Raw genomic sequence first — 23,530 nt, forward strand, 5'->3', positions numbered from 1 at the left:
AGAGAAGAAATGACCAGGGTCTGAGTGCAGGGCGCCCCAGCATTAAGAGATTAGAGGCTGAGCATCTGAGGAGTGACCAGCTGTATCAGATGCTGCTGGTAGAGTGTGTAAGATCAGGACTGAGAGCCCGTGCCGGATTTGCAATGGAGACGTTATGAGTGACCTTGGCAAAAGCAGTTTCTGTGTAATGGTGGTATAGTAGGTCTCTGGCTTGGGTTTAAGAGAAAATGGGAGAAAGGGAATTGTAGATCTCAAGTATGCATGATTTTCCCAAGGCGTTTTGCTGCAGGGGGATTGAAGAGGTAGAACCATAGATTGTGGGGAAAGTGGGGTCAGGACAAGTTTATTTGTGTCTATGAGAAGTGACATTTTTAGGAGTGATCCAGTAGAGGGAAATTTTTGGAAGCAGAAGGAGACCAAGCACACCAGTGGAGGGGGCCCGGTAGAAAGGTGCGTGGATGTATATAATAAAGGATGGATGTGGGTTGATGTGGTGTCAGAGTCTGCAGTTTTCTTCTGAAGTTCTTAGTTTTCTCTGTGAAATAGGACGCTGGGCCATCTGCTGAGCTTGAAGATGGGGGAATAGGTGTTGGAGGTATGAGGAAAGATGTGACATCGTCGGCAAGGAAAGTGAGAGGTGAATGGACCAAGGGAATGTGGTTTGATTTCCAGGCGGCATTAAGGCTCCATCTGAGGTTCATGGTGATGACTACGAAGTGAGACCAGCCAGAGTGGTCACGTGTTTCTCCAGCCACGTTCCCTATAAGGGTGCAGGAGTGGCGCAGGGAGAGTCAGATTTAACGGGTGTTGTGGTTTTGCCAGGGGAGTTTTTCAGAGTGAGAATGGGGGAAGGGAATTGAAGGTATGAGCTGTGGAATGATGGTGATTAATCATGGGATATAAGCTGAAGTAGGGAGGGAAGAGGGTCATTGAAGAGCTGGTGGGGTTATTACTCTTAGCATTTAAACTTTGAATATTTCATACACCAAATAAAAAGTAACGTCAGATTTGCAAAAAGTTATTTTAAGTGGGCTGAGGAGGAGGGGGCTGTCTAGTTTGTAATAAAACAAAAATAATGCAATATTCTTAACTATTGATTTACTTTTCTGTTTGGTAGTCATGCCATGTACAAAAGCCAAGAAAAGACCTTGCATTCTGCTCTGACCTGATGGATCTACTCAGCCATTCCCTTTTAAAAAGTACCTTAAGAACAAACAAATTTACAGACTTTATTCTTATAAAAACACTCCATGTTTATTATAGAATATTTTGAAAATAAGGTATTGAAAATAATATTTACAAAGTCTTCTATGATCCAGTTGACAGTTATGCTGTATTTCTTTCTGGTCTGATTTTCCTCCCTATTCTTTCTACATAATCGAGGCCACACTTTACATAAGATTTTGTTTCCTGTGTTTTTGCACTTAACAAATGAACAATATGAACTTTTCCCCCATGTTATTTTTAACTGTATAAATATCAATTTTAGTGGTTCCCTAAAGTTCCATTGTGTAGATGTGTAAGAATTTTGTTTACGGTTCTTATATGTTGGAAATCAGAATGTTTCTGGTTTTTTTAATTTAAATTTATTTTTCACCACATAATAATGCAGGGGACATTGTTATGTTTTGTTTTCATATTCAAGATTTATAAAACTAGCATTATTGGGTCAAAGTATGAATATTTTTAAGAGTTGCATATAGCCAAGTGATTTTTTACAACTATATTAAGACATTTTTAAGTAGGGAACATCATCATTTAGAAAAATCTTTGCTGATTTGACTTGTGAAAAATCACTACTATTTTAATTTGCATTTCTTTGATTCTTATGAGGGTCAGTATTTTTCTGTTAATGTGTTGAGCCAATTGGTTATCCCTGTGGAAAAATGCAAATTAATCCCTACCTCACACATAAGTCAGTACTAACCAAGTATTAACCAAGGACTTACATGTGAAAGGCAGAACTTTTAATACTTTTTTATAGGAAATAACAGGAGATACATGCTTTCATTGTTGGAAGAATTTCTTAAGACAATAGAATCGGCCTACAATGAGGGAAGACTTAACAAATTCGACTAAAATGCAGTGAGAAACTTAAGTTCTCCAAGACACCACAAAAAGAATAAAACGTCAATACACAAGTACTATACAGCTGTAGAAAAAAGGAAGTAGATGATCTGTATAAACTGATACGGAGTGATTCCTAGGGGTCTGAAATTACCTGCCTTTCCATAAATCTTTGTTTTCTGTATATCTAGTGAAGCATTCTAATCATTCTTTCCTGTAATAAGGAAAAAAGAAAAATGTTTAAAAGCCAACTCACTTTACGTTGCCACCAGTGATGCAGGAGGGTTCCAGTTTCTCTACATTCTTGCGAAGGCTGGGTCTTGTCCTTCTAGTGGGTGGGTGGTGGTGTCTCATTGTGGTTTTCATTTACATTGTCCTCACGACCAGTAGTGTTAAGCACCTTTTCATGTGCTTACTGGCCATTTGTATGTCTTTGGTAAAAGGTCTTATTTAAGTCTTTTGCCCATTTTAAAACAGGTTATTTGTCTTTCATTCAGTCTTAAAGAGTTCTTTATATATTTGTTCTGGGTACAAGTCCTTTATCAGATATATGGTATGCAAATATTTCCTCCCAGTCTGTGGCTTTTCTTTCCTCTTAATGATGCATTTTGCAACACAAAAGTCTATAATTTTAATGAAGTCCCAATGTTCACTGGTTTTTATGAATAAGCTTCTCAGTTGTATGCTGTTAGTTTATCTCCAAAATGCTGAAATGGTTGCTTTTGACAGTTTGGCCCAGCTTTATAGTTACTTTTTACAGAGAGGATTTATTAGCTTCCCTTTCCATCATGCCAGAAGTGGATCCCCTTTGGTATATACTTTTTAATTCCTATTTTCAGATGAGGAAACTGAGGCATGGATGCCCAAGATCATTGGGCGGTGGTGGCTGTGATTTGAACTCGGGCAGGATGGCTGCAGAGTCTCTGCTCAGAACCACAAGGCTCTGTCCTCCCAGGCTCCATATTAGCTTAACACAGATAAAGTGACACAGTGACACGTGACGGCTCTTGTGTCTATTGCTTGGCAACTTCCTTTGTGACTTTGGGCCAATTGTTAAATATTCTAAGGTTTCGTTTACTCTTCTATAAAATGGAGATAAAGATAGGACCTTCCAAACAGAGTTCTTGTGAGAATTCAAGGAGATTAGTGTGCATTTTAGTGCATAATAACCTCCTAGTGGGTGGTGCTTGTGGTGGTGGTAGTAGTCGTAGTGACAGGACACCTCCCCTCTTCCTCCTGGTGTGAGTTAGGTCTCTCTGAATGATGGTCGCATCCTAATGTGTTCCTTTTACAACCCTTCTGCAAATGCTTGCTTACTTAAATTCTCTACTAGAATCTAAGGGCCTGGAGGGTAAGGACTTTATCTTTCATCCCTGTGTTTTTACTGTGGTTTGCAGCTATCTCCTTATACTGTTCAAGGAAGTGCAGTGTTTTATCAGTGTCAAGACAAGTATGTGAGCTGGAGTGATAAATACTGTAGGAGAGGGAGGCAAAGAGGTGGGCATAGTTAAGGAAACATACAGAAATTGTAGTGAATGATGAGAACCACTTGTATGGAGTGAACTCAGTGGTACCGAGGTGGTTTGATGTCAGGGATTTGGCTGGATCAGGTGTTCATTCCTGGTCTTCATAGGGATCAGAGCTGCTGGGAGAGTCTGGGTTGTGAATAGGAAGCAAAAGACTGAAAGAAGAGAGTGCGGTATATGGAATGAGGCAAGGCAAGGTGCAAAGGGAAAGATGGATCAGGAGATAAGAAGCTGGGAAGAACTGGGAACAGTTTAAGCAGGTTTAGAGAGATGGATGATTAAGGAAAGCTGTTGAGACCTTACCTTTGACCCTGAGGGCATCAGAGTCCTGCTTTTCATGACACCAGGTGGCTGAAACACACAGACACACATTCCTTTACACAGGCTGCAGATTTTCTTTTGGAAGGGGAGAGGGTGGTCATTGTTCTATAGTAAAGTGAAACCTGCTCCATTGCCACAGGAAGATCTACTGTAGAAAATGTATGTCTTGCATGTAGGGCTTCCTGATCCCATTTCCTGTTCACTAGAAGTGTAATCACTGATACTCGGATATTCTTTGAGACATTTACTATACATATTTAGGCATATAAATAAGTACACAAATGGGATCATATTTGCATTTTATTTTGTAACTTGCCTTTTTCCAACAATATATCTTAGACCCCTTTCTTTATATAATATTCCGTCGTATTGATGGATTATAATTTATTAAACTAGTCACTGATTTTTGATGTGTATTTTTATTGTTGCTCCCTGATATTTAGATTAATTCCACATTTTTACCAAAATGAATTATGCAGCAAAAGTCTTGTGTAGTGATTAAGTGGACTCGTTCTGTAGAATCAGTTCTGTGATCTTAGGCAAGTGCTGTGATCTCTGCCTCAGCGTCCCCATTTATGCAATGGGAATGTTACTATTGTTACGACTGCCTTTAGCTGCAAGCACCTGTATAGCTTACTGTGTGGTCAGCATTTTTTAAGGATATCGCATTTACGAACACATTTAAATCTCACAACTAACTTGCATGATTGATACTGTTATTTCTAAGATAACACACCGATAAAAGGTGGACCTGGGGATATACGTGAACTCGTGCATTCTGGTTTCAGAGGAGTGCTGCCCACTGTGCTATATACTTCTTGTGCCTAGTACCGAACTCGCTGGGTTATCAGGATTAAACGAGACGCAGTGTATTCCAAAGACTTAACCCAAGGCCTGGCACATATTAGGCCAATATGCGGCCTGTATTTACCAATAGTAGACCATTACTAGGTAAATGATCAAGTAATATTAGTTTTTATTTTTTTAATTCTGTAGTGAACATCGTTTTCCATATGTTCCTGTTTTCGGCATGTATATGGATCCAAAAGACAAATTCCTAATAGCATAATTATTGGTTAAAGCATATGTGAATTTTAAGATTTTGATAAATATTTTCAAATACTCCTCCACAAGTTGTAGCCATTTGCACTTCAACGATTAGTTATCAGTGCTAGTTTCCCATACCTTTGCCAGCGTTGTTAGTTTTTTCAAACTCATTGGTGAAAGATATTATCTTGTTTTGCTTTGAATTTCCTTTTTAGTGAATTTTTAAGGTTGATATACAGTTTATGTACAGTGAAACACCCTTTACAGTGTACAGTCTGTTGAGTTTATACAAATGCATTCCGTCATGTAACCACCATCACAATCTCATTGTAGAACAGTTCGCATCTCGCCCAAATTCCTTTAATTTCTTTGTGGTGAATGAGTTGAGAATCTTCTAGGGTGTTGACTGGCCACTTGAATTCATTTTCTCCCTCTCCTGCTTTGCCTGATTTCTCTCTTACTTGTTTGCTTGACTTCTTTTCTTCCATCGTTCTTTTTGTGTGAACTGTTCTTTGTATATTTTGCCCGTTTGCTTATAGGATTGTGTGCCTTTCTCTTACTGATTTCTAAGAGCATGGTCTATGTGACAGAAATTAATCCTTGGTCATATGTGTTGGCAGTTTTCCTCCAGTTTGTTTTTTGGCTTTATGCCATTTTTTGGCTATCCAGAAATTTATGCATTTTGCATTGTTACATCTGTCGATCTTTTTCTTTATGGAGTCAAGATTTTATGTTGTGCATAGAAAGTCTTTCTTGCAGTGCAAGTTTTTTAAGAGTTTCCTTCAACTTTCATTTATTTATTTATTTTGTTTACATATTTGATCCTTCTGGAATTTATTTTTACATAAGAAATAAAGTCAGAATCTTCCTTTCCCCACCACTCCCAAATGGTTTTGCAACCTACTCTCATCGTCTCTTTAATAACCCACCTTTCCTCCGGTAGTTCCACCTGTCGTAGTTACAGAGCCTTTCCTATGTGTCTGGTCTGTTTCTTGACTTCCTAGTCCTTGTCCCTCCAGGTTTAAGCGCTCACAGTATGTTCTGACATCCAGTGCAGCTCATCCTCCTTCATTTGTCCTTTAGGATTTTCCTTACTTTTTTCATTGTTTATATGTCAGAGTTAACTTCAATATCATTTTGTCAGGTTTCTGGCAAAGACATCCTTGATGTTTTCATGGGATCTTGAATTAATATTTTGACAGAATTGAATTGTTTTATTGAAGAACAAGATAAGTCTTTCTATATATTTAGATCTCTTATGATCCTTTGAGGAGTTTTAGAGTTCTTCATGAAGTTCTGGACATTTAAAAAATTAATTTCATCTTTTTAAAAACTGTTATAAGTAGAATCTAGTCTTTTATTGTATTTTCTTACCAGCTTTAAAAAAATATAGAATTACTAGTGATTTTTACATATACATTTTGTAAGCAGTTACTTAACTGAGTTTTCTTCTTTCCCCCCTAATAGTTCCTCAGCTGCATCTGTTGTATTTCCAGATATTCATTCAATCATGTCACTTGTAAATAATGACAATTTGTCTCCTCCTTTCCAATATTTATACTTATTTCTTACTCTTGTCTAATTAATTGGCTAATATGTTGAAAATAATGCTAAATAAAGTATTGATAATTGGCATCCTTGTTGCCGGCTTTCAGCATTTCTTCATTGTTCATTATGGCTCATAATTTTGTTATATGTATCGTGTTAAATGTCCATCTATTTCAATTTTACAAAGACTATTTTTGGGGGAAGTCAGAAATTGATGTTATTTTTTCAGATCTTTTTTGTTCTTTATAGCTATGCTCATATGATTTTGCTTCTTTGATCTATGATAAATTATACTAATAAATTTACAAATATACAGCCATGCCAGCCATCCTGGGATGTACCTTATCTAGTTGAATTGTTTCCCCCACTGCTCTGAACATTTGCTGCTGTTTAAGATTTCTGTTTCGGTGTTCGTAAGTGAGATTTTGGTGTTTTGGTTTTTTAGAATTTGTTGTCTCTGTCCAGTTTCGGTATCAGTGTTCTTTTGACTTCAAAAATAAATTTGGGAGCCTTTTTTTTTTTTCCTTGCTATGCCCTGAAGTAGTTTAGTGAGTATTGGACATATATCTATAGTGACTTGTTACTTTTTCTCCCCAAGGGAAGAGAGGGCCATGGTAGTTCTTGGATAACTTTCTCAGGTTCTTTGACAACTGTCAGCCTCTTTTGGATTCCTCCCTCTTCTGATACAAATTTTGGTAATATATATTTGCCATAAAATTATCCATTTCATCTGAGTTGCAGGTTAATTTTCATAGCATTTCAAAGTACTCTTAACATATTTTGATTTCTCATAGATCCATAGTTATTGCTCTTTCCATTTCTAATTTTGTGTAAACACATTTTCCCTTTTTTCTTGATTATGACAGCCAGTTGTTGTTAGCTTATGCCTTTTTTCATTCTTTTCTATTAGAGGATTTTTCCCCAAAATAATTAGGATTGGTATTTATCAGTTAATGGAAAAACTGCACTGAAGGGCTTCCCTGGTGGCGCAGTGGTTGAGAGTCCGCCTGCTGATGCAGGGGACGCAGGTTTGTGCCCCAGTCCGGGAAGATCCCACATGCCGCGGAGCGGTTGGGCCCGTGAGCCATGGCCGCTGAGCCTGCGCGTCCGGAGCCTGTGCTCCGCAACGGGAGAGGCCACAACAGTGAGAGGCCTGCGTACTGCAAAAAAACAAAACAAAACAAAAAAAAACTGCACTGAAACATACACTCATGCACTTTTAAACATTTTATTTTAAATTAAAAGAAGTAAATATGCACTCTCATTCATTTCCAAGTGTAGGACCAATGTCTTTTCTTTAAATGATCAGTGACTAAAAACTCTTATCAGTTTGAATTATGTCCTCTCCAGCCTTCCATAATGCATCATCTTTGATTTCCAGTTTGGCACTTCTTTTAAGTAAAATTATAATCACACTTGCAAAGCAACCTTCGTACGAAGGCTGAGATATTTTTTGCAGTAACGTTTTCATAGTCCTTTAGAGCAGTTTTGCTTACACCTAATTCCGCAGAAAATTTTTTTAGCCATCTGCATTTATTTAGTGTTTACAAATCGATTAACTTTTTTTGGAGGAAGAACTTTAAAAAAAAAAAAAGACTCTAAGTTCAGAAAAGTTTGGATGAGCATCAGCAATGCCCAGGAACTATTTCAGTTACTGGGGTCTAACAAGTGACCAAGTGATAGTGTTCCTGATCTCAAATAGAATACAAGTAGATATAATTCAGCTGATAGAATAAGAAAATAACAGGAATGCTGAAGAAGAGGAGAATCGGAAAGAGGTGGCTAATAGAAATTTTATGATGTTTTGAAACTTTATGAGGCAGTTGGTTTTAGTGTGTTGTTTTTATGTAACATATGATTGGATTTTAAAAACCAGATCTGAAAGTCTCTTTATTTTTATGGTTGGGTGTATCCCATTCATATTTATTGGCATAACAAACATTGGGACCTAAATTCCATCTCCTGTTATATTGGCCATTGACCTTATTTTCTTTCTTTATATGGTCTGTTTCTTTCCCTCATTTCTGCTTCTCCCTTTATGGAAAGGCTTTAGTAGTCTCTTTTTTATTTTTCCTTTTTTATAAAGGTAATGGCAGGTAGTGACCTGACAGATTCAGGAGCAGTGGAATAGAATTCAAGGAGCTGACCTGGGAGGGCATGAGCCATGTCACGCTCAGAAACTGGCTGGAAATTGAAATGCAGAGAGATGGTTACAACAGTGAACCTCCTATCTTGCTGATTTTTAATGTGGATGCTTTGCTTACATTAAAAGTCTTTCTCTTTGTTCTTTTAAACTGTCTTCACAGGTAGTTTAAGCTATCAGTTCTCAAAGTATGGTTTGTGGATCCCCTTTCATAATAATGCTAAAGCATTTGCCTTTTTCACTGTATCGCCATTTTTGCCGAGGGTGCAAAAGCAATGTGAATAAAATTGATGGTGCCTTACCACGAACAAAGCAATGGCACTAACTGTGTAATAGTATTAAACTCTCATAGTAGTCATATGTTCTTCACCTCCAAGCACTTGTAGTAAGAAGAAAATTCCAGTTACATTTAAGAATGTCATTGATGAAGCTATAAAAATTATTAATTTTATTACATTTTGACCTTGAGTACACACCTTTTCAAAATCCTTATGATGAAATGGAAGTGCGTAGGAAGCACTTGTACCACATGCTAACGAAGGTGTCTTGAGCGAAGCCTTGTGCCATTGTTTGAGTTACTTACTGAACTAGCTGCTCTTTCATGACACGCCACTTTTACCTAAAAGAACAATTGACAGACAAACTATGGTTAATCAACTTGAGTGTTCAGTCGATATTTTCTTATAAATGGTCAAAGTAAAGCCTTTCTCTTCACTGACAATATCGTTGCCCATGTTAGATTCAAGCAAAAGTTAGAATTGTGGAAAACTTCTATCTACCACTGTTTGCTTAACTGCTTCCCAGTACTTACAGACTTTTCTGATGAGATCAGTGGTGATATTAAATGTAATTTTTTGATATTGTATAATGAAATAACTAATACCTGATGTTAAAAAAATCATGCCTGCATAAAGGATTCATTCAAAATGTCACCGAGACCAATGGATTTAAATGTAGTAGAGTAAAAAATTCTTGATATGGCTGTAGATTTCTTAGCACTACTAACTTTTAGGAAACTAGCACTTGATTTTGTTCTAGTATCACAAGAAGACTATCCACAGTTATGAAAAGGTTATTAAATAAAATATCCTCCCCTTTCCAGTTCTATATCTGTAGGAGGTTGGATTTTCTTCTTACACTTTAACTGAAACAACATATTGTAACAGATTGACTGCAAACACAGACGAGTGCAGTTGTCTTGTCAGACAGAGAAAAGATTTACAATAATGTAAAACAGTACTACTTCTCTCACTGAATTTTTGTTTTGGGAAAATGTATTTATTTTTCTTGAAAAATTATTTATGTTAACATGTAATGAGTAAATTGTCATTTAAAAATGAATTAATAAATATTTTTATTAAATCTCTAATTTCTAATAGGGATTAAATGTAACAGAGTAAAGAAATTCTTGATATGGTTTCAGATTTCCCAGAGCAACTAACTTTTTTTTTTTTTTTTGCTGTGTTGGGTCTTTGTTGCTGCGCATGGGCTTTCTCTAGTTGCTGCCAGTGGCGGCTACTCTTCGTTGTGGTGCGCAGGTGGCTTCTCTTGCGGAGCACGGGCTCTAGGTGCACGGGCTTCAGTGGTTGTGGCTCGCAGGCTCAGTAGTTGTGGCGCACGGGCTTAGTTGCTCTGTGACATGTGGAATCTTCCCGGACCAGGGCTCGAACCCGTGTCCTCTGCATTGGCAGGTGGATTCTTAACCACTGCGCTACGACGGAAGCCCAGGGCAACTAACTTTTAAGAAACGATTTCAGTAGATATAACCCACAGAGACAGAGCTTTATTGTGGCCTTCAGTAGTTTTAAAAAGGGCAAAAAGGTCCCAAGACAGGAAGGTTTGGGAACCACTGACTTAAGCACGAGCACGACCAACAAGGCAGCTTGTTATAGGGGAAACGTGAGCTTTGGTGTCAGCATCCAGGTTCAAATTCTGGATCTGCTAGTTTTCCTCGTGGCAAATTATTTAACTTATTTGGGCAAGTTCTAATCTCTCCGAGACTCAGTTTCCTCACTTTTAAAATGGCAATAATAACGCTATTTTGTTTGTTGAAGGTTAGGTAGTTGTTTTGATGTTGTCCTTTAAGTTTTTTCATTTTACAATGGCAAGCATGACTACCTCCAGTCATTCCTTAAAAAAGAGATTGTGAAATTATTTGAAGATATTATCTTCTGCCTGTATGGATAAAGTATTCATGTCTAAAACTTCCCCTTGAACCTTTATACACATTTTCAAGTATATGTGTAAACTTAAAATTTTACAATTAGAAAAGCAGTGAAACTAATTCAGAACATTTACTTCGGCATGATGAGACAGATGGTAATCCTATAAAAAGATGGCGTGTATTTTTAGAAGTGCAAACAGAAAAACAGATACTCTTAAAAATTCCAGAGTAATCTTTGCCTAGAAAATGAAGGGAAGAGATAAAGACCATATGGCCTACTAGAACTTTTTGTAGTTTCTAATGTTTAGGATTGAATTTTGTTTATTGAATGTTATATTAAGTTGCATATGGGTTGGTAGTTGAAAAAGGAATAATTATCAAGTAGATAATTACCAAGTACTTTTACTGTGGTTATCAATCTTGTTTTCTATGAAATGGATGTGATAGTGGGAAGCAGAACCATTTGAACCCCAGATCTACTAAGGGTAATTTAAATGTAATACTTACCACATCAGAGGCAGTTACCGGTTCTGCTCTTGAGGCAATTAAATACATCAGCATCAAGTCGCCTGTCATTGTGGGCCAGTGTTCTCATTCATTTTACTTTGTTGTTTATTCAGCAAATATTTATTGAGTGCCTTCTTTGGGCCAGATACAAGCTAGGTGCTGCGATAACATGCTGGGAAAAGAATGGACATAGTCTCTGCTTTTGTGTCAATCATAGTCTGATGGGGTGATAGGTATTAATCGAATAATCATACAAACAGATGTAAGCATACATCCCAGATAAAAATCGTAGGCCAGAGAGGTGTGCAGTATTCTGAGATCATTGTAATTGGGGGATTTCACCTAATCAGGAAGAGTAAGGTATGTTCCCTGAGGAACTGACAGGTGAGCTGATGTGTGAAGGAATTAGTCAAGGAGGAGAATGGAAAAAAAAAAAAACACAGTTCAAATCAGAGGAGCAGTATGTTAAGAAGTTGTGTGTTGAGTGAAAATATGGTGAATGTGAATGGAGCAGAAATCATCAAAAATAGCCAGATTGTGTAGAATTTATTGACCATGTTAAGAAGTGTTGTAACATTTTCCCAAATGATGGTGAATTATTGCTTGAGGTGGGGAGTGAGGAAGGTGAAGATGGGCAGGGGATCCGTTCACCATACCTGATTAGGTTTGCATGTCTAGCATTTATTGACTCATAGTTACTGAGCACCTCCCGTGCCCGTGCTGTGCTCCTGGATGCTTGGGACACATCAGTGAGTAAGGCAGAGTTAATATCCCTACTTCTGTAAAGCTTATGATCTTTAAAGAGGTGGGAGAGTGACGGAGAACCTACTAAGACAGTTCTGTTGTCTGCCAGGGAAAATGAGTGAGTATGGTAAGCGGGTTTGTGTTGCAGCCTAAATGGCATGATCAGGGCAGGTCTCACTGAGAAAGTGACAGTCGTGAAGACTTGAAAGAAGTGGCGGGGGCGGAGTTGGTTGTGTAATGTTTGCAGCCAGCGCCCAGGCCCTCAATGGCAGCACGTGTCTAGTATTCTCAGAGCACCAGGACGCGAGTGGAGAGGGCAAGGGAGGAGTGGTATAGGAATGGGGGCGTGACATCATGTGCGGCCTTGCAGCCCACTGTAAAGACCTGTTTTTCACTGGGTGAGATGGAAAGCTCTTTCGGGTTTTACTCTTCCTGCAGTTTGGCAGTTGGATTCGAGGAAGACCAGAGTGTATGTGGGCAGGAGATGAGGCTGTTGCCTTCTTATAGGCTGCCTGGATCCTGCAGTGTGTTCTTTCTTATTCAGGCCTCCTTTCCACTTCATGTTCTGAATCTTTCTTCATCCTCTGAACCTACTTTTCAGAACTTACTTAGTTGTGAATCCCTAAAGCTTGGGCACGTGCTGCAGATGTTCTCCGTGCAACCTCGGGATGAGTCTGTATGTGTTCCTAGCTGCATTAACTGTGTCTACACACCTACACACACACACACACACACACACACACACACATTTCTAATGACTGGCCTATCCATAAATGGTGGACCCTGAAGGGTTTGAAATGACAACTATTTCCTACCAGAATTGAAATTGAATGTAATTCACTAAAATTATATCACAAAATTGGGGCATTATGAAGAATTGCTTGCAAATGGAAACTAGCTATGAATAAAACCTTTATATGCAGTTGACTCATGTTTGAGTCTCTCCAGTGCTTTATGTTGAACTTGAACTCTCCCCACCCATCCATTGTTAGAAGAATTTTAGAGGCATGCGGCCTGTGAGGAGGACTGGGATAGCCTCCCCGAGATCTCCAAACAGCTCCGCGTGGTTAGCATCTTACTGTTATTCAGAAACTGTTCGTCTGTTTTTCAGATGATGCAGTTTGAGACCCCTGGGTTCTTTGTGGGCTTTTTTGGTTGGTTTTGTCAACAAAGGTACACTCCTGATGGGTTTGTGTCTGTGTTGGAGAGGATGATGTGTGGTCTCAAAACTGGGAAGTGCATATATAAACTAGACCATGTTCATATTTGAAACCTTTTAGTTCTTCTCATTGCACTTCGAACCAGACCCAGGTACCTTGCCGTGCCTGTCTTGTGCCCACTCATCCTTCACGCCTTGGACTTCGGGCACACTGGGCTTCTCAGTTTTGCATCTGCAGTTTCCCACCTCAGGGCCTTTGCACATGCTCTTCCCTCAATCTAGAAAGTTGTTCACTCAGCCTTCCTTTGCACGACTGGCTCCTTCTCATCATTCCAGCCTTAGCCTAAATATTTGGCTGTCAGAGAGGCCTTGGATACGTGTCTTATGTGTTTATGGAGCCTAAAGTAGGAACCCTGGTGTTCTCTGATAGCCTCCCTTTCCTTCATGGTATCTGTCACAGTTACCAACGATTGTCCTCTTTACTTTACTTGGTTTGTGTCTGCACGGCCCAGGCAGCCTCTCCCAGGAAATGGTGAGTACCGGGACCTTAGGGCCACTGGCTCTGTTACCACTGAGGTGCATTCTTCCCATGTACAGAGTTTTCTCTGAAGACAGAAGACCTTTTTTGTAGGTCAGAACTCCTTTGAGGGTGTGAGGAAAGTGACAGGTAGAGAAAGGAACATAGAGTATTTGGTCTGTGAGTTCAGCAGATTGGCAGAACCACTAAGACCCACTCGTGAATTTTACCCACACGCTAGCATGCAGCAGGTTAGGGTGCAGCTAGGAAGCAGAATCAGGAATCACTATGCCCTCCCCTGTGTCTTTATTTACAGTCTGGTCTGACTTAGGACTTTTAATCGTTGGTCATGTTCGTAGTTGACTGCTTAAAGATACTCTATCAGATTGTGTCTGTCCAGTTTCTTCCTATCGTTTTTTTTTCTTTTTTTGAATTTTATTTTATTTTTTATACAGCAGGTTCTTATTAGTTATCTATTTTATACATATTGGTGTACCTGTCGTTTTCTTTCACCCATCTTGGAGCTCACAGATTTCATCTCTTAGTTTTGAATCACACATCTTAACTCCTCTTGGATCCAGTAGAGTATCTTACAAATGGGAGGGGGAAAGGGCAGTAGAGGACTTTAGGAAAAGCAGCTTACAAGCAGAAAGGACAGTCTGTAGCCCCTACTGTAATATTCTGAGACTGAGGACAACCTTATGTTTCTTTTGGACCTGATGACAGCGTAGTGCTTATATAGGTAATGCCATTGTTATGCTACTTTTCACCCAGCCTCAACTTGTGAGATCAAAGATACTTTTTATTTTTAGATGTACTTATGCAACTACATGGTACTAAGTATTGGGGGGTGGGATGTAATTTAGTATATTTACTTTCTTCTCTTTACTAGTATTTATTTGGTGGAATTTCTTCAGTAGTTTTCACATGTCTGAACACATACCATGTGAAGTATGGGAGTAGACACCCATTACCCGTATGGTAGAGCTTGCTAACAGATAGACACGTGTTTTTCTGTGTGTCTTTTTTTACGTGGAATTGCCAATCCTTGATCATTTGTAATAATGACTTTTGATTCTTATAGGAGATAGAGTGCTTTATTTTTTTATTAGATCTTTATTGGAGTATAATTGCTTCACAATACTGTGTTAGTTTCTGTTGCACAACAAAGCGAATCAGCCATATGGAGTGCTTTATTTTGATAAGAGGAGATTTAGCCAGTTTTGCACAGTGTGGATTTTTCTATCCATTTACTTGACAGCTAAGGAATATTTATTTGGTATCAAAGAGTTTAAGCAGTGTATATTAAGTATCTAATGATAGTTCCTGGTTAGGAATATAAAAAACGAATAAGACATGGTCTCTATTTTTTAGTACTACAATCTGGTTGGAGAGATAAGACATGAATAGAATACAAGCAGTTCTAAGTCACTGTGTGACATACTGTTAAAGAGGTACAGGTTGAGTATTTGGAGTCCAGAAAAGGGAGGGAACTCCTTTCTGGCTGGGTGATCAGAGAATATTTAAGGAGGAAGTATATTTTTTAAGGAATTCCCTGAAAGGTGGATTAGGAAAGAAGAAGAGAACATTTATCAGGAGGAGGAAAATAGCATAAACGAGGCACAGCAGTAGAAAAACAAAAGGCTTCATAATTAAGATTGAAACTGAACTTTTCTTCTCTTTTTTTATTGAAGTACAGCTGATTTACAATGCTTTAATTTCTGCTGCACAGCAAAGTGATTCAGTTATACATATATACATTCTTTAATATTTTTTTTCCATTATGGTTTACCATAGGATATTAAATATTGTTCCCTATGCTATATAGCAGGATCTTGTTGTTTATCCATTCTATATATAATGGTTTGCATCTGCTAATCCCAGCCTTCCACTCCATCCCTCCCGCAATTCTCTCCTCCTTGGCAACCACAAGTCTGTTCTCTGTGTTCATGAGTCTGTTTCTGTTTCTTAGATAGGTTCATTTGTGTCATATTTTATATTCCACATATAAGTGATATCATATGGTATTTGTCTTTCTCTTTATGACTTACTTTACTTAGTATGATAATCTCAAGTTGCATCCATGTTGCTGTAAATGACATTATTTTGTGCTTTTTTATGACTGAGTACTATTCCATCGTATCTGTGTACCACATCTTCTTTATCCATTCATCTGTTGATGGACACTTAGGTTGCTTCCATGTCTTGGCTATTGTGAATAGTGCTGCTATGAACATAGGGGTGCATGTGTCTTTTTGAATTAGAGTTTTGTCTGGATATGTGCCCAGGAGTGGGATTGCTGGGTCGTATGGTAGTTCTATTTTTAGTTTCTTGAGGACCCTCCATACTGTTCTCCACAGTGGCTGCACCAACTTACATTCCCACCAACAGTGCAGGAGGGTTTCCTTTTTCTCCACACCCTCTCCAGCATTTTTATTTGTCGACTTTTTAGTGTTGGCCGTTGTGACAGATGTGAGGTGGTACCTCAATGTAGTTTTGATTTGCACTTCTCTAATAATTAGAAATCTGAATTAACATTTTATACCATTCCTAGAAAGTCTTGACCTGACCGTCTACGTCGAGCTTTAAATAGATTTACATGCTTGGGTTTGGGAGGCGGTGGGGGTGACGCTCCAGACAGACCAGATACAAGCCATTTTGGATACCGATCCATTGATCTCGTTTATCGAGAATTTGCTGATGTTCGGTTATTATTGTAAACGTTACTTCCTTTGCAACGTCCCTGTTGTTGCGGCAAAACATGTTTGTTTTGTCTGGTTTTCACAGCCTTTGGTTTTATGGATATTGGTAGTTACGTTTTCTTAATATCCGTGTGAACCGATGCCCAGTTTTTTGGTGGACAAAATTGGGTTCATTGCTAGTGAGCCAGAAAATTATCACTTAACACAGGGAGGCTTTTATTAGTCTTCAGGTCACCAATTTCTACCTGTTAAGACAAATAAATGCAGTTTCTACTACTATGATGAATTGTACTTATCTAGTTGTGAGGAGTGTTCCCTGCAGGTGAAAGTGTTAAAGCTGCAAGTACCCCTCTCAGGGCGCTCTTGGCTGTGCAGGGTACTGGCAACGCGAAGGTGGATGGGCCCTGTTCTCGCTGAACTAACTCATGGCTCTAGAAGGACATTTCCAGGCTTTTCCTAGATAACTCATCACAGATGATGGGACTGCTTTAGTTCATTTTTACAGATGTTTGAATATTTAAAAATACGTATAGCTTGTTGTAGAATCGATGAGGCTTATTACGGATGTGGGGCCTTCTCTGTTGAGTGCTGGCCGTTTGCAGGACACAGGCTGGTAGCTTGGTAGCTGGAGAGGCCGGGGACGGTGTGGATCAGTGTGAAGAGGATGAGTGGCTCTGTTAGAGCTGTGTTAGGAAGTAAGGAACACGAACCGTAATTAGGGTAAAATCAAAGTAAGGTGCAGAAAGGAAAGAGGTAGAGTCGGAGTTGCTCTTTAAGCATTATCAAATATTTGTCCAGTGCTGATCAGGTAGTAGGCAGTGATGCATTGTGCTATGTGAAATGGAAAAACTATGTCTTAGTGGAGCTTACCTTCTTATAAACATACTCAGGCATCCTTGTTCAGAAGCTAAAGGATTGAAAGTGACTAAAATAAAACTTTTTGTGGAGATATTTTTTTAATGTGGCCTTCTAACATTTTTTATTTTTTGCATTTTTTTAGAAAATGGCTCCAAAGGGTAAATGAAGCGGGAAAAATACATAGATGCAGCATTGCGTGCAGCCTCTCCAGATGTTCGAGGATAATATTCCAGAGAGAAATTGATTCACTTGGATTAGGTAACTAGTCAGAATGAAGAAGATTAGTCTTAAAACCTTCCGGAAATCTTTCAACTTGAATAAAAGTAAAGAAGAAGCGGATTTTATGGTTGTACAACAACCATCACTAGCCAGTGACTTTGGAAAAGAGGATTCCTTATTTGGTAGCTGCTATGGGAAAGATATAGCCAGCTGTGATCTCAACAGTGAAGATGAAAAAGGCGGAAAGAGCAGATCAAAAAGTGAAAGCCTAATGGGTACGTTGAAAAGACGGCTGTCTGCGAAACAGAAGCCGAAGGGCAAGGGCGGTGCGCCCTCCGGGGGCTCCGCGGACGAGGACACCTTCTCCTCCTCCTCGGCCCCCATCGTCTTCAAGGACGTGAGGGCGCAGAGGCCCATGAGGTCCACCTCGCTGCGCAGCCACCACTACAGCCCCACGCCGTGGCCCCTGCGCCCCACCGCGTCGGAGGAGACATGCATCAAGATGGAGGTGAGGGTCAAGGCCCTGGTCCACTCGCCTGGCCCGGGCCCGGCCCTGAATGGCGTGCGCAAGGACTTCCACGACCTCCAGGCCGACACCGCGTGCCAAGAACAGTCGAACTCGCTCAAGAGTTCTGAGTCTCAGGATGGGGACCTGCATCTCCACCTGGAAGAACATGTGCCTGTCGTTATCGGACTCGTGCCTCAGGACTACATTCAGTACACTGTGCCTTTGGAGGAGGGGATGTACCCTCTGGAAGGACCGCGCGGCTATTGTCTGGACGGCTCCTCCCCCATGGAAGTCTCCGCGGTCCCTCCTCCAGTGGGAGGGGGCTCCTTCCCCGAAGACGAGAATCAGGTAGACCCGGACCTCGTGGTGGCCCCAGAGATCTTCGTGGACCAGTCGGTGAACGGCTTGCTGATCGGCACCACGGGAGTCGTGCTGCAGAGCCCGAGGGCGAGTCCCGACGACGCCCCGCCACTCTCACCGTTGCTACCTCCCCTGCAGACGAATCAGATCCAAAGGAACTTCGGCGGGCTCGCCGGCTCCGACGCCCACGTGGCCGAAAGTATGCGCTGTCACTTGAATTTCGATCCTAACTCTGCCCCCGGGGTTGCCAGAGTTTATGACTCAGTGCAGAGTAGTGGTCCCATGGTCGTGACAAGCCTTACGGAGGAGCTGAAGAAACTTGCGAAACAGGGATGGTACTGGGGCCCCATCACTCGCTGGGAGGCAGAAGGGAAGCTGGCCAACGTGCCAGATGGCTCTTTCCTCGTTCGGGACAGTTCTGACGACCGCTACCTTTTAAGCTTGAGCTTCCGCTCGCATGGCAAGACCCTTCACACTAGAATCGAACATTCAAATGGTAGGTTTAGCTTTTATGAACAGCCGGACGTGGAAGGACACACGTCTATCGTGGACCTGATCGAGCACTCAGTCAGGGACTCCGAGAACGGGGCCTTCTGTTACTCCCGGTCTCGCCTGCCGGGCTCGGCCACCTACCCCGTCAGGCTGACCAACCCCGTGTCGCGCTTCATGCAGGTGCGCTCCCTGCAGTACCTGTGCCGGTTCGTCATCCGTCAGTACACCAGAATAGACCTGATTCAGAAGCTGCCTCTGCCAAACAAAATGAAGGATTATTTACAGGAGAAGCACTACTGAGAGGCTCTGAGAACCCTGCGTCTTGCACTTGGGGAGGAAGGAAAAGAGATTGGAATACAGTTTACAGACTTTCCATTGCTATCAAAATCTTTTGCTGCCATACTGTTTCAGTTTTATGTGTAAAAGAGTAACCAGTTCGTTTAGGGGTGGGCAAGTGTCGGCAAGGTGTCTTGGGTTTACTTTGGTTCTTTAAAAAGGGAAGTCTTGAGGTTTTAGAAGAGTGAACTATCTTCCATCAGTGTGCAGAATAATCACAATGTGAATTAATCAGATTCTCCTTACCCACCCCGCCCCCAGTCCTTTGCTGCTATCCACTGTGATTTTTATGCATTAAAAGCACATTTCATGTGTATTCAATCCTAAGTAAAGTTAAATGAAACTTATAGAATGAACATTGTTATGTCTCTTTCAATGGCCCGTTTTCAAAGATAGTGTTGAGTAAACATAGCCGTGTGATAAGTCACAGAGGTCACACCTACACTGAAAATGATTTTTAATTTCATACTTCAGAAGGATTTATTTAGAATTATGAACTGACATAATCTTGGGTAATGGAACAGAGATCTGCTACATATCTTTTACAACATTCAGTTCTAAATTATTTTTAAGGTTGTGCTGTTATGTTGGTTGTGAGAAGTTGGACTTTTCTGTTGCCTTCATTTTCATCTTGTGGTTTGTCTGTTTTAATAAATGGCCTTACAGAATTGTAAAGAAATGTATACCACCAATTTAGAAATTGTTGCCTTTTCTGTCATTAAACTCTGGTACAAATTGGCGTAACATATAAAGACCTAATGGAACTAGAACTATTAAAGAAATACTAGATGATCATAGTTTCCGGTGTTAAGCAGTTTTATTGTTATCTATACTTTCCTTTGGTAAAATGTTTTATCTGTGATTTCTTTAGCTTAGTCAACATTTTCTTGGGTGAACTTGATGTAGAAATGATTTTCATAAATGGACTAGATCCTCTTGCACCATAAAGTTTATATAAAGTTTTAAATTGATTTGAATAGAAAGAAAACATTGTTTTAAAGTTGGGTTTATATTTTTCTTTTATGCAGTCACTATTGAGATGTGCTAGATTTGACCCTTCCTTCCCCCCCACCAAAAAAACAAAACAAAAAACCAAAAAAACCCAGTGACTTGAGTTGACGAACTGTGGAGATTGTGGAGCACCATGTAAGAAAAATATTAAAACCCAATCAGGTGTATGGAAGTGTTTGCCTACCGTATATACTGACCTTTAAAAATAGGTTTTCTGTTTGTTTCTTTTTAAGTCCTTAGTAAATTGACATCATTAGTTTTTTCATCTCTTCTGAGTCAGTCCTTTGGGCGGGGGTGGAGTATGTTACCTCCAGTACTTTTTATTTTGAAATGCAGTGTTTATTTACTGCATGATTCTTTAGTGTTTCGGAATTGCTCCATCCAGAAGATGTTTCTAGCTACATAACTTTAAAGGAAATGTTTCCCTCTCAGACGAAGCATGTAATTTAAGATATTTCTTCCTTTGTCCCTCGGTTTTCCTATCTCTTACCCCCATTTAAAAACAAGAGTAAAGGTCTCAGATCAAATGTAATAGCGTTGTCATTCAGACATAAGCAGTATCCCCATTTTTTTCTCTCTTTGTTTTTTAGAGTCAACTGAGAATTACCAAGAAAAGGCACAATGCCATAGTATCTGTTATGATATTTTGACTTAAAGGGGAAAAGGTACTTAATTTTGGTGGAATGTTTGATTGTACCTTGTGACAAAGACTCCTCTTTCATTTTCTGATATGTTTTCACCTAATAAGATGGAATATGGAGTATACTGTAATAATATAATTTAAGTGTTCATTGTAAGCTATTTGGATTAAGAACTATTACAGAGTTGTAAACTTATCAAATTAATGCAAGACATTTAAACTATTTTTTTGCAAAACTATTTATTTTTAAACAATTTAAAATATATCTAGGGTGAGTTAAAAGTCCCTGTGCATCTATATTAGATGGCAGGTATTGTCACAGAGTCACTGTGTATTAATAATAAATGTTGAGATGGCTTCTCCATGTTTCTAGAAGCATTTACATGTACTCTTTGTGAGATCATGGTGCACAGAGGTCTTTGGACTGCCCTGAACCCCATCTTAATGTGGGCGTAGCCTGTTCCCCACGCCTTCCTCATGATACCATGTGTTTAAGATCTAGCCATTTGGTTTCAAGTTAAGATCATTCTGATTTCCATATAAATGGTTTTAAAATTGTATTTTGTGTTTTTATGGAGGGCAAGTCTTGATACTGTTCTAATTCAGAAAGCCAATCTTTAATGTGCTTTTTTATGTTCATAATATAAAATACTTTTAAGTAAAATGCCCTATTCTAATCCAATTTCAAATTGCTAGGGTCTGATAGTGTATCAGTAAAAATAAAAATATTTGCCAAGAAGTTATTTACAGAGAAAGGAGTGTTGCAATATTTTCTGCTTTTGTTTAAAGAGAACCATTTGGCATATAGGCAGTACAACATAATGTGAAAGACTGGCTTTGTAGGGTAGTAAAACAGTCTGGTTAAAATTGGAAAGGGGAAAAAGAGAAATCATCCTGTAGTTTTGTCTAGGTAACATTTGGGTGAATTTCTGGATTCTGTTGAATGGTAGCGTAGATGACATGGGCACTACCTGTAAGTCATTTCTTAAATATGTGTTTCTGAAAATCTGAGCTCAAGGCAAGAAAAAGAAGACAAGAAAGCTGTATCTTTCTGCCATAATAAATGAATCAGAGTTGCTTTTTATCAAATATCTCGTCACAGAAACATGATGGAGGCCAGAAGCTATTTCCAGTGTTACTAGGACACTATTATGCAATTTTACAAATAATAAGAAAGCATAGAAAGTACTTGAAAAAGTCTCTTTCTCTTTCTAAGGAAAACTGTTCTGTTTGGTGCAATAATGTGAAAATTTTGGAAGGTCAAAAAATATCACAGGAAACGATCATAGAACTAAAAATAGTTTTTAAGGAAACCAGCTACACAGGGCAACCATCTTGCTGTTAAAGAAAATCATGTGCCAAAAGGCTGTATCACTGGCATATAGGAAATAAAACCCAAGTATATACACATGATAATTTCTGAGCCAGTATTACTGAAACAGGATAAAAGTTACTGAAATCTTAGGTAGGTTATATGCAGTGTCTCTACTAGTGCTACCAGTCTGAATATCTTTCTTAACAATGCTTTCAGAAATGCCAATTTTGATCATTGTACATTTCACATTGTATATGAGAGATACTTGCTTTATGAATGATTCAAAGTAACGTATTTTAAATGTTCATGGCTTTTCATCGAATGCGAAGTCGTAATTTGAAAATGAAATCATGCTACCAGCAATAGACAGTTTTGTTGAAAACTCTAATAAGGAACAGTCGCCAGTTCCGTAAATAACTTTAAAATTCTAGAATAAAGTATTGGTACGCTAGTAATCACAAATTCGGTTTCTTTTAATACTTTTTTAATCCTGTAAAGATTTTTTATAAACATCCTTTTTTATTAATCAGTTAAAACATGGCGAATGTGTAGCTGCCGTTTCGGAAAAGCGATCCAAACTCTACATCCAGAGATGATGAAAAATTCTTATAGAATTTTGTAATAAGTATACATGTTGGGTTCAAGAAATTTTATAGTCGTTGGAGTGCCATGGAATTAATACTTGCAATCCAGATTGCTGTAGTTTACACTTTTCTGTATGTTTCGAATCAGGTGTGTACCATTTGTACTGAGAACACCACAGAATGAATTATCCAAAGTCCATTGATTTTAATACGTGTTTTGGTTTGTAAACAAATTAATTTCTTGCACATTTTTGGAAATTAATCGTATAAAGAATTTATGTATCTGCTTCTAGATACAGTGTGTAAATAAAAATTTCGTTCACAAGGTCTGCCTTGCAGTCTATTTAATAACCAGATGCAGAGTTGGATTTTAATTAGTATAGGGGTAACTAGATAATTTCTGGATGTCCCATAAACTGGGCAGTTACTGGAGGGTAGGTACCAACAAATTTTAGTAAAACAGCAAAAGTGAAATGGTGGCATAGGAGACATCCAACAAATTAGGAATTAGCCAATGTTGCTGATATCCTAGAGCCTTCAATACAAAAGCTGGAGTGAGTTGGCAGAACATTTGCAAAGCAAAGACTAATTAAAATTGACACAGTAATAAAACCTCATTAAAAGAATGTTAGGCCTAATGGTAAAATGTTTGGATTGTGACATTTGAAAAAATATATCCCTTATTACTTAATGGTATTTTCATAGATATAGAACCAGGTTATCAAAATAGTGCTTTGTGTAGAAGTCATTTAGAAATCCCTT

At 39.0% G+C, this 23,530-nt stretch overlaps 1 protein-coding gene across 1 annotated transcript in view; it reads left to right on the forward strand.

Moving 5' to 3' along the window:
* Positions 1 to 23,084, forward strand: part of SOCS6 (suppressor of cytokine signaling 6) — a 33,767-nt gene extending 10,683 nt beyond the window's left edge. The window contains exon 3 of the mRNA XM_082667823.1: positions 17,446 to 23,084. Within this exon, the coding sequence (XP_082523949.1) occupies positions 17,575 to 19,182 (1,608 nt within the window). The 5' untranslated portion in view covers positions 17,446 to 17,574 and the 3' untranslated portion in view covers positions 19,183 to 23,084. The remainder of the gene's footprint in view (positions 1 to 17,445) is intronic.
* The last annotated feature ends 446 nt before the right edge of the window (positions 23,085 to 23,530 follow it).

Source organism: Grampus griseus (assembly GCF_964374135.1).
Source record: "Grampus griseus genome assembly, chromosome: 12".
NCBI classification, from domain to species: Eukaryota; Metazoa; Chordata; class Mammalia; order Artiodactyla; family Delphinidae; genus Grampus; species Grampus griseus.